Source organism: Rhopilema esculentum, chromosome 16 (genome assembly GCF_057945365.1).
Source record: "Rhopilema esculentum isolate cy_ngs chromosome 16, ASM5794536v1, whole genome shotgun sequence".
NCBI lineage: Eukaryota > Metazoa > Cnidaria > Scyphozoa > Rhizostomeae > Rhizostomatidae > Rhopilema > Rhopilema esculentum.
In genome coordinates this window covers 8,717,677-8,729,100 of record NC_142830.1, presented here as the reverse complement: position 1 = coordinate 8,729,100, position 11,424 = coordinate 8,717,677, and the positions used below count along the sequence as shown (strand labels likewise).

Here is an 11,424-nt window from a genome sequence, read left to right as displayed (position 1 = left end):
AGATTATTTGATTGTGATGGATTTTCAAACATTGCCGTTTCTTTGACTTTCTAACTGCAACACGCATGGCCTCGTAATTACTAGGCAAGTTTTAGCCAAATTAAGCTGTGTTGTGTACTTAAGTAAGATTAACGACCATCCTTTTGCAACTGGTCAGAAATACTAGAGCAGAAAAGAAATAGTTACTAAAGACAGAAACACATTGCTACAAAGAAAGACTGCAAAAAATTCAGAGCAAATTTTTACGTAAAAAGAGAGTAAACATTTCATTGGCATTTCTTACTTATGTACGAGAAACCTGTGCCCCCTGGTTGATGGCTTTAAGGTGTGGGGCCTTTACTTGAACTGGAGGTGTTATTTTGCCAATCACTTTCCACTGTCCATAAGGGTTTGTTAAATGTCGCTCAAACACAACGTAATCAATGACTTGCTTTGATTTCTTGAGATCGCCCTTTACTCTTCGACCATGCTCGTCTGTTATTGCCAGGATCTAGTGAGATTAAAATGAACCAAGAATGTAACGACAGCCAAATTTAAAATACGAAAATAACTTGAAATATTAGCAGTGTCTATTATTTTGCTACGACTAAACACTCGCAAGGCAGCAAGCTTTATCTTCTAGTCAACTCTAATCACAGAACTAATTTTAGTCCACCCTAAACTGTTAATGATTTACAGCCAACTCAAACAAATGTACGAAAGGTATATTGACTGTAATACGATGTTTGGAGCAAAATTTAAAACGACCAGTTTACCATGCTTCAAAACTGCTGGAAGATGTCTACCATAACGTGGCACAATAAACTGAAGATGTATGTTTTCTTTGTAGCAGGTATGGTATTCAGTGATGAAATTTGTTATCTTTTTGTATCTAATGCACTTGAGGGTTTGAGAATTGGCAAGTATGTGTAGAGTATATTACCCCTTCTAGATTTGCCTCTAGCAAACGTTCTAATATATAATACAAAGTTAGTAAGAATTTACTCGGTTGGTTTCTGTTTTATTTCCAAATTTTTCCGTTCAGAACATGAATAGGACAGAATGTTAAAAGACCCTAGAAAAAAAGGATGCGACATCAAACTGAACTTGTGGCATACAAGACTAGGTGGGAAACAGTACTATACCTGGTCTGTGTTCATTTTCACTGTGACCTGTGCGAACAGATTCTCTTTATCTTGTACTGGCGCTACCCTTGCATGAACTATCCTTGGGGGTGTGATTGTGCTGACATGTCGCCAATGTATTCTACGATTTGCATCAAGGAATTGACGTTTCAGACCCTTGAAGGGAATAAGTAGTGAAAAATATTTTACCACTTCCAATATTATCCAAAAACAAATGCAATGTGAAGAATTTTCTTGTGAAATGAATTTCTAAAACCTGGCAAAGAAGCAATTCCAGCTGTACTGATTGTCTACATGTTTTTGTAATGCAAGCTTTCCAGGACAAAAAACATACATTGCCAAAGATCACAGAGTCCTGCTGGAATATAGCCCAATGGCTCTACTCATCTGAATACCATGAACCCTCGAATTAGCCTCCCAGGGGGCTTATTAATCAAGGGAATAGTTTGATAAGGGCATATACGAGGGAAGGGGGGCTCGTTTTGAAGCTTTCACATGAATTTCAGGTTCATTTCTTTTGCAATTTCACTGAATAACATTCCCTTTGCAATTTCACTGGCAGTCTCTTAGTCAAAGCAATCTAGTCAAAGATGGGTTTATCAACAATTTATTTCTGGGATAGCAGCTCATCTTGGGGGGAAGGGGGTTATACAACAAAGGAATTTAATTCTATAATTTTAATTAGACATTTCAAGTTTGTGAAAAATTTCACCACATGCTGAAAGGGTTTTTTCATTTGGTACTAGGCTGAGAAAGAAACGTCAAATTATGACCAATGGGTAAGAAGAACTTTATTTTTAGGTGCAGATTGAAGGTAACACAAAAAGAAGAACAGCAGTACATAAATATTATCAATTGGTTGTTGGTTGTATTTTCTTCTCTAGAAAGAAAGATGATCAGGTGGTTCTTGAAGTCACAAACAACTAGTTTACTGAAAATAATTTCGACCAGAAAACGTATAGTTACATAAAACTTACATTGTAAACATCACTTGTGCACAATTCCTTTAATCGGGCGACATCATTACTGTAAAGAAAAGATTGAATCTAACATAGCCTTGTTATATTTCTCTTAACCTTATTGATTTATAACTTCTGCCCTTTCAAGTGAATAATTAATAGTTTTATCCAAGAAAAAGGCTTAGAAGAGGAGAAATGATACACAAACAATTACACAAAGCATAAGCAGAATTTTTAGGTAAACTTCAATGAACTCACTCTTGCAATGCCATATTTACTTCTATAAACGTTTTCTGAGCACCAACAGCAAAATCTCTTAATTTAAATGGCTTTGTGTATCTTTTGATGAAAGCAATACTAAAAAGAAAATAAAAATGTTCTCATATTTTAAAGAAACATGAATTAATTACAATGAACTTGGTAATAAGGGCAGGCTTAGAGGTTTATGCTGATCCAACAATTTCCTATAACATTACTTTATTTAAATCAAACCTATTTTGCAATTGAAAAATCAAGAATGAATATAAAGAGATGGCCGAACCCAATACATTTCAAAATGTTGTGTACAATGTAATTTAAGTAATAAAAGGGGGATCAGTAGAAGCAAGGTGTCTAACAGCCCAGAGTGTCCAAATAAAGCAATTAAAGGTACTCCAAATCAACTGCCCATTTTGCAAACAAGATTTATGTGCTGCATTTTACCCACCCTTTTTTTCAATGAAAAAAATCAAAGCTAAATTTGATATACAATAGGGATGTAATGAAAATTTCTGTTAGAAAGATTAGCAATTGTTCTGGGCCAGCAAATGCTGAGGGAAGGTGGCACAATGAGAAAATGTGGCAAGACTATTTAATTTATTTTTTGAGCATCCCCAATATTGAAAATATTCCACCATTGTTGCAAATATGTAGAACATAGCATTTAAATAGAAATAGAGCATTAGTACAAATTGTTTCTCAACATGTGAAGTACCTGTAAGTTGACATAAGGAACATCTTTAATGCCTCCCATCTCTGCTTTATTCCCTACAACAGGATAAAGATGGAAAGAAGTGACAACAATTTGATGCAATATTGGCTATATTTAAAAGTGAATTTGATATTGCTCAAACTAAATGTGAAAATTTGCTAGATTTTAAAAGCTCCCTAATTATCATAATGTTTTTCAAAAACCATCCCAATAATATATCAATGATGCACATAATCTATGAAGGTGCTGTGGATGTACTTTATACCAATATGCTGGTTGGGTGTTGACCAAATGACAACTATTGCCAGCGTAGCTCAATTAAATGTAACAGAATAAAACACAATGAAATGGAACAAAGGAAAAGCTACTGGAACGATCAATCTTTAAAACATAATGGCAAACAGTCAATTTTTTCATCAGATATTTATAACTTTTGCAAATCTCACAAATCTTTGCATATATCAGATGAAAAGCTATTCTTAAGAATAGATATATTCAAATGCAAAAGTAAAACAAATTCATCAGTAATGTAAAAACAGACCTTTTAATTTTCATTATCTGACATAATCTATCCTGGACAGCGCTTAACATTATATATGTTTGGCATTATAAATCATGGGATCATTTTTACCAACAAATAGAAATGACTATATTTAAAAAAGCTACAGGTGGTAATACACAAACATGTACAGGCCAATACAGTCATGGGAGAGAGGGTTAAGAGACAACACGTGCACATTTTCAAACTTAGCACAATCTGCAAAACGTTTTGGTTTGTGGACCCTCTAGAATATTGGGGGGCCTAGGACCCCTGCCCATTCTTACCACCACTGTGTGTTCTGATATGTCCATGCCCTTTAATTGAAGACTAAATATTTCAAGCATTAGCAAAATAATTCTTAGATAGTTTGAAAAAAAATGCAATACATGCTTTTTTTATAAGGAACCGCTATACAAGGAACCCAGATGTAGAAGGCTGAAATATTTAAAGAACTTATGCTACTTTTCGATTTGAAAAATAACTGCAAGCATCAAGAGCTAAAAAGCTGGTTCCATTCATTGCAGCCAATACTCACATAGATTGCTATTTGTGTGTCAAGTGCTTCATTGAGTAGTTTCCCCATATGCTGTCTCACCCCTCTCTCTATTAAGTGTTAATGCTTATTGTACTCAAAACACCGAAAGTGAGATTTTCACTATACATAGCCTTCTTTGTGTTTTTGCTCCTGATTTCTAGTCACAAGTAAAGGCAAAATTCAAATTTTTCTTTTTTTCCTGCTTCTGTCCTATTTTTATGGCACTTGATGTGCAGTGAAAATTAAGGAACTAATAAGAAACTTTTGGTACTACAATTTGATGATTTGAGGTCTAAGAATAAAGAACTTTTGGAACTAGGCCTTGAGGTAGGTTCCTTATAAAAAGCGTTTAATGTAGGAAAAGTACATAAAGCAAAAGAGAGAAAAACTTACTGTTGGAGTAAAAATCAGTTCTTTTCTCTGGAGAGGAACATACTCGCTGATAATATTGCCTGTTCAATGAAGAAATCATATTCATTATTCAAGCACAAAATATTAACTTATCTGGCTATGAACACATCGTTTTGATCACAGAACTGTTCATTAAATTATTTTGGCAGAAGGCAGTTTTATGGCATAAGAACTGTGGCTAGCTATGGCTAGATAATTGTTCTTTTGTGATTTTAATATGTCATTTCCCAAGCACTATCATTTACCAGGCCAATAGTTGTTCTTGAGGAGTGCATACAGAGCAAAATATCTCATTTGACAATGGACAAAACACAGACCAATTTATTAAATTAGATTCAAACAGGGTGTTATTCTTTCTGAATCTCTCAGGGTTACAGGAGATATGATTTACTGTAACCTTAAGTTAGTTTAAGGGGTCCATTCAATTGAATCATTCAACTGGTTTACATTTTTTTGACCAGGTTTATAAATGCACTGTATTTTAGAAATATCTTTTAAAAAATATGTATGTATGTATGTAAGTATGTATGTACAGCTACCAGGGGTGCATAAATAAAAATGACTTTCACATGACCTGTTACCCACACCTCATCAGAACTAACCAGATTGTGATATGATTGAATCAGCTTTCTAGTTACACAGACCTTGCAGATTCAATCTCATTTTGATATATAGATTTGAAATAGATTTGGGATCATTTTCCCAAGTGGACTTTTTGTATCTGATCCAAATTATGTCACATTTAAGACCCTGTTTATGGGGAATGAATCCAGTCTCTGATTCATGTAAATTATATATTTTTTGGCAAATATCCAAGGAAGTTAATTATTAGAGGGAATTGTGAAATATATTGTGAAATAAATTAGAAAAAATGAAAGGGCTGAACCAAAAACTTACCAACAGTGTCTATAATAAATGGATGGTTGACTGGGATAAAAGGAAGGCCAGCAGGGACAAATGGTGAATCTCTTTTCCTTCCATGCTTTGGCCAACCAAATTCCTTATCAAGCTCTTCAAATATTTTTGGGTTTCCTTTTGGAGGTGGAAAAGGAGAAGTCTTCTTTGATTTATGCCTTACTTGAAAACTGTATGCAGCATTCCACAGTCTGAATTCACAAGTATCTAGCACAGCTGTAGTCAGAGATGTGTTTCCTTTCAGCTAGAATAAACAAAAACTATTGCATATGCAAAAGCAGGAAAGTGATATATTATTGTTATGCTGCAAGCTTCACTCATTACAAATTATACCAACAGACTACATGACAATAGCTTGGCTTCATGTTAATCAGGAAACCTAACAATGTTTTCAATATCATACCTAATTGCTCACAAGATCTGCATAATATGGGGTTAAATATTCGAAACAGGGTATTTGAATGTTTGTGTATTTTAAAATCGTAATTGTCTTTTTTTGATTCTGAAATATGCACACTGCTTGTTCTTTGACTCCTAATTCCAGGAACTCTATTCTTCGTATAGACCAAACTTCATAGTTTCCAGTTGCCTGTCCGACTCTTGAGTTTGGACTTTTGCTAATTCCAAGAACTCTATTCCTCATGTAGAGCAAACTTCATAGTTTCCAGTTGCCTGTCCGACTCTTGAGTTTGGACATATGAGTTTGAACACTTTATGATTTCTGGTAAAAATCCACCAACAACATCCTTATTTCAGCTTAGTCTTTTCAAGCCAAAAGTTTTAAGAAACTGCAAGTTTTCACATTTTAAAAATAACTTGCTAACATATAAAATTTACATCATACTTAAGTCTTCCCATGAACCCCAGCTGTTTACAAAATAGCAGCTTAATATATTTAGATCAGTTCCAAAACTGCCCAATGAACAGATAACCTGGCTCTGCCAATCATCTAAAACATACTGTCATTATAGTTTTTGGCACAATGTGGGTTGTCTTAAAGATGTTGTCCACTAGAAGCAGATCTTACCCGGAGGCGCAGGCTAGAACCAATAATTCACCCTTTCTGAACTCTCTTGTTACTTTCGATCCGTTTTTCTGCTTCCCTTTTTGCTTTGAGGTTTATGTATATGTTATTCACCGATTTTTATCATGTTTTTTTTTCTCTTCCGTGCTTTTTCAGATTAAAGAAATCTTTCGGAATAAAAGGAATTTCCTATACTGTTAAGAAACTGGAGTACTCTAAGTCGACCTTCATTTCTAATAGAAAAGAAGTGTATTTCAGTTATTCTTTCTTGAATTTTTAATGCGAAACAATTTAATCTTCTATTGTCTTTAAATAACATTGTACTGCTCTATATCTTTTTTAATAAAGATGAGTTTTGTTGGATACTACTCAATAAATCAGTGTTTTTTCACAAAACGTTGCCATTTTGCAAAAAAACCAGATTGTCATTTTAGGAGTAGTAATGCACACAAAACGACTGTCTTCTTAAGATAAATTGTGTTTACAAGTAGACAAGATAATCTATCTTTTGGCTTGTATATACTCAAATATAAATATATAAACAACAAATTCTGCAAGAGCTAAATAGCCCATAAAGCAAAACAAGCAGGAGTCTTTTTAAGCCCGCATGCTTTTTACTCCCGGAGAGGCCTGTGGAAGCATCCTTATAATTGCATCCTTAAAATCCAAATGAGTTCTTTTTAACAGGATTTGGAGAATTTTCTACCTATCCCATTTAATCCAGAACCTCTATCTATTCCAAACTAAAGAGAATGCTCCAACAGGTTATAGGATTTTATCTCTGTAGCTTTAATTAGCACATTTACCACCTGATTTGCCTAGGTAGCCACCCCTTTAATCTAGGTTGGCATGGCACTGCCAACATAAAAGCCTGCCTTTAAAAAATATTTGTTGAGACTGGACAAACGTGATTATCTTGTAAGACTAGAAGGCCAAATAATTGATAACTGATAATTTGAACTTCATACTTCTTGTTATCATAACTGTTATGTTTAATAAGCCCTGAAAATTTATACATAGTCACACAAATAAGTTTTTATGTACTGTTGAATATTCATTGTAGTTAACAGAAAGCCAGTTTTGCTGACCAATAGGCTTTTTTGGGGACCTAAATTTCTGGTCCCTTTAAATCTCAGCCTGCAGAGTACAACAGTTTCCAACAAGATCTTAGGTGAGCAAGAGCAAAGTTTCAAGTGTGCAATTTGGTGTAAGTGTGCACCTCAATTGCACACATTTGTGTGCTCTACTATGCCACAGCCAAATAATATTTAAAGGATATCAAATAAGAAGCGAATATGAAAATGAAGATCAGATAATGCACATGATTGATAGTTATTTTGCTATCAAACCAATGTAAGGTTATGTCAATCTAGGAAACATAATTCTCCATTTGCCCTTAGCATTAGGTCACACCCATATCAAGCCCAAATCTCAAAATACTACACCTTTTACCAGGTGTGCAGGGACATTTAAAAAAAACATATCTGGTGTGCACTTGGCATACTCTGCAGTCTGGCTTAAGTTGTCACTACTGTGCTGTGATGATGACAAAGTCACTGGTTGATTAAAATGACTGTATTGTGCTCAACTTCAGACCCCCAGTTTGTAGATGGTGGATTTTGCCAAAATCTCAGTTCCATTAGAGATGTAGCTGGAAAATGTTAACTTTCAAACACCGTGCACAAAGTTTTAATACTTCACTGCTTCAGGTTTTTGTTTCCACTGGTTGGAAACACGATAAAGAGCAAGCCAAAGAAATATTTTATGTGCAATATGCTTAAGACATCAAGTATAGCGAGATGTTTTATTTTCAAGTTTTTTAGCCTGGTGGACTTGCGCATTTAAAGATTATTGTTCTGGCGTTCCCTCGCAGAAAGAATACTTTATCGTCTGGATGTCAGGGACTCGAACCATAGACCCTTGGGTTTGTAAACCACTGAGCCATCCTCGCAACTACGGGCAATATTTATTGTTTACAAAAATGCCTACCTTACCAGCGCCGTGTCATCAGATTATCACGAAAGGGTTTACATACAGACATACTAAATTGTTCAAGTGAGCTCTATCTATCCCATCCACATAAATGTAATTTAACTGGACTGGAAACAGCAAACTAAGATAATATAGCTTGATTTAATATTAGGTACATGGAAAATGTTACTCGATACGAGTAAAACGTTTATTACCAGACAAATGAAGTTTCTTTGCAGCATTTTCTTCGTTTTTTGCCGTGCTCTACTTCAAAGATGAGGCAAAGATCGCGAGATTCTGTCGTCCTTTCCTTTTCCCCTCCTTTGGGTGATCAAGCCTCGTTTGAAGTAACAAGCTACGAGCATGCGCAATCACTTAAGCCAGAAAGAGCTTTCGTCCCAACTTTTCGAAACTGCTCCAAGTTGCAAAAAAGTCGAAGGGAATAACCATGAATTACTTAAATAAGCACAAGGAGGTCTGTATGAAATTGTTGACTTTAACTTCATACAAAATAATTTCTATCTTATGGCTGTTTATGAACAGAGAATCGACCTTTTATAGTTCGTGTTGCTCTGTCCTGATGCCATGCGATTGTTGTCTGGTAAAATATAATTTTCGTGTTCAAAATTTGAAATGATGTTACCAAGCTATTCTTCTACATAAGATCAACAAGGTACCACAATATAACACACTAATGCGCGAATTCGTCAATTTGATTATCCATACATACAAAGAGCCAAATATTCAAATTTACATTAACATTCCATTTAGTACCCTGTTTTTGGTACTGGCTTTGAAATACCATGGCAAAGCCAAATCAAATGGCTTCTGTTTCTTACTTTCCAATCGTAACGTACATGGCCCAACCCTTTGTCATGACCAAATCCTGAGGTCAAGGCCATCGTATAATAATCCAAACCAAAATCCACACAAAGCTTTGTAACCAAAAGTTGCTAAATGAACTTTGCTGATAATTTTTACCATTTGAATAACTGTCAAATTTTTATGCTAATCACTCCAAGCAGGAGGAAACAGTGTCTAACAGATAATAACATAGAAATATTTAATTTTGTCCAATCAGTTCAAAAACTTTCAGACTGAAGTTACTTTCCAGTGTGTCTTGCAATGAGGTTATTTCTAAATATAAAAATAGGTCTTAACCGCTTTACTGAGGATTTAATTGAAGTCTGGTCAATTTTTCAATCCACTGAAATGACATGATTATGCCCCTTCACTGAAAGTGCACATCAGGACATGAAAACCCACCAGACCATGTGACAGGACGGTCACAGGAAATTTTTCATGAATACAGTTCTACAGGAATTTTTTTAAAATATACTTTTGCAAGAAGCACCTTGGTTTCTTTCATGTTCATCAAATGAAAAAATATACACGTTTGTACAAGAGCACTTATCTCTAGTTTCATATATAAACCATGTGGAATGCATTTCTATCAATTTTTTAATCCATTTAGTTGTTTTCAAAAAACTCTTGTATCAAGTGCTTCCCCTGGAGATTTTCAAATTTTCAATAAGCCTCTCTTAAAAAAGCCCCTCTATCATCTAGTTTTGAATTTGCAAAATCTTTATAAATAATATTCCCTTGCCTACAACAATCTAGGTATAATCTAGGTATACACATTGCGTACATAGTATACAAAAATTGCTTTATTTAAAATATTTATAAAGATGAGCAAATACCAAGGAAAGCAATGTAAAAATTATTTTATTACATTATCTCTACCTTGCAGTTGATTCCACTTTTTGCTGTCACTGGTATAGGCATGGTAGGAGCTGGATATTATCTTGCAAGATTAGCCTTAAAATGTCCTGATGTGAGGTATGTTATGATTAAAAAGTTCAAGAAAATACTCCAACAAAATTTCCACATTCATAAATATAACTGTTTCATGTAACACTACAAAATTGGCTGATTTGAAAGAAAACTGAAGATTTTTGCTCTGCTTATACTAAATTCACAATTTGAAACTTGGTAGCAAGAGAGGTCCCCAAACCACTTGAGCTGACATATTGAATGGTGGATCATGTAAGGATACAAATCACTTGGGATTTTTGCTCTGCTTTACAACCCAAAGTTCATTGTAAATGGTGCTCAAATAAGAGAACGCAAAGTTGGAAAAGGGATGGGATAATTCATTCCTGAAAAGAATTTGGAAATCCAATAAACATAAGATGTACTAATCCACCTGTTGAAAAACTTATCTGGTTGCTAGATTGAACTTTACTTTACCTATACATGTGGTCATTAAAACCCTTGTAAAACTGTGGTCAAAAACATTAAATAACAAAAATTGGTACACTGCTTCTAAATCAGTCTAATTTATCTTCAAATCCCCTTCATACAGTTGGGATAGGAAAAACAACCAACATCCATGGCTCAAGATAAAATCAGGAGAAAGCATCAAGGTTAGCTATTTATGTTTCAATTCCTTCAAAATTTGATATGTCTATTTGATTTATATTTGTTTTCCATACATACTTCCAAAATTATTTTTCATTCTTAATGTCTGCCAATTTTCCTACTAGATAACTTTATTTTATAATTTTACCCTTGTTTTGTAAATCATACCCTTGCTTGTTTCTTTACATTTCTCCTTTCTTCTTTATTTATACAGTTCTTTCAACACAAAGACATAACTAAAGTTATGGATCACATGCAGGCCCGCCCAGAAGAGGTTAAAAATATATGAAGCAAAAATGAAATTGTAAAAAGACATTTGTTACAACAGTTTAAGGAGTAGAAAGTTTTAGAAAGCAGTGGTGTGTGACCCTGTTATGTCATTTAATTGTTGGTCATTGTTGATATTTTTCAACAATGGCATTCATGTGAATTCAATAAATTGTCTTCATGATTTAGCATAGCTTTCTTTTTGTTGTCTGCTCTCTTTGTTGCATTCAAATTCAACAAACTATATAAGTTTTTTAATTTTTTCTAATATCATCAGAATTTCATA

The 11,424-nt window shown here is 34.2% G+C and overlaps 2 protein-coding genes across 2 annotated transcripts; one reads left to right on the top strand and one right to left on the bottom strand.

The window, feature by feature from the left end:
- Positions 1-228: 228 nt before the first annotated feature.
- On the bottom strand, positions 229-8,786 carry LOC135682595 (large ribosomal subunit protein mL45). Its single transcript, XM_065197555.2, has 8 exons — positions 8,666-8,786; positions 5,438-5,699; positions 4,523-4,581; positions 3,057-3,109; positions 2,342-2,440; positions 2,102-2,150; positions 1,125-1,280; positions 229-490 (listed from the first exon to the last, which is right to left on the bottom strand). The coding sequence occupies exons 1-8, from the start codon at positions 8,690-8,692 to the stop codon at positions 284-286; spliced, it is 912 nt and encodes a 303-aa protein (XP_065053627.2). The 5' UTR covers positions 8,693-8,786; the 3' UTR covers positions 229-283.
- On the top strand, positions 8,787-11,326 carry LOC135682597 (cytochrome c oxidase subunit FA4). The gene is made up of 4 exons (XM_065197558.2): positions 8,787-8,925; positions 10,201-10,289; positions 10,816-10,876; positions 11,086-11,326. The coding sequence occupies exons 1-4, from the start codon at positions 8,899-8,901 to the stop codon at positions 11,158-11,160; spliced, it is 252 nt and encodes an 83-aa protein (XP_065053630.1). The 5' UTR covers positions 8,787-8,898; the 3' UTR covers positions 11,161-11,326.
- Positions 11,327-11,424: the final 98 nt, after the last annotated feature.

What these genes read in the sequence shown, in the direction of transcription:
- LOC135682597 (XM_065197558.2), top strand. Translation starts at nt 8,899, where the DNA reads ATGAATTACTTAAATAAGCACAAGGAG. An exon ending in ACTTAAATAAGCACAAGGAG is followed by an intron (nt 8,926 to 10,200) that starts GTCTGTATGAAA and finishes TCTACCTTGCAG; the next exon opens with TTGATTCCACTTTTTGCTGT. An exon ending in TTAAAATGTCCTGATGTGAG is followed by an intron (nt 10,290 to 10,815) that starts GTATGTTATGAT and finishes CCCTTCATACAG; the next exon opens with TTGGGATAGGAAAAACAACC.
- LOC135682595 (XM_065197555.2), bottom strand. Translation starts at nt 8,692, where the DNA reads ATGCTGCAAAGAAACTTCATTTGTCTG. An exon ending in AACTGATTTTTACTCCAACA is followed by an intron (nt 3,110 to 4,522) that starts GTAAGTTTTTCT and finishes ATCCTGTTGTAG; the next exon opens with GGAATAAAGCAGAGATGGGA. An exon ending in GCACAAGTGATGTTTACAAT is followed by an intron (nt 1,281 to 2,101) that starts GTAAGTTTTATG and finishes ATTCCCTTCAAG; the next exon opens with GGTCTGAAACGTCAATTCCT.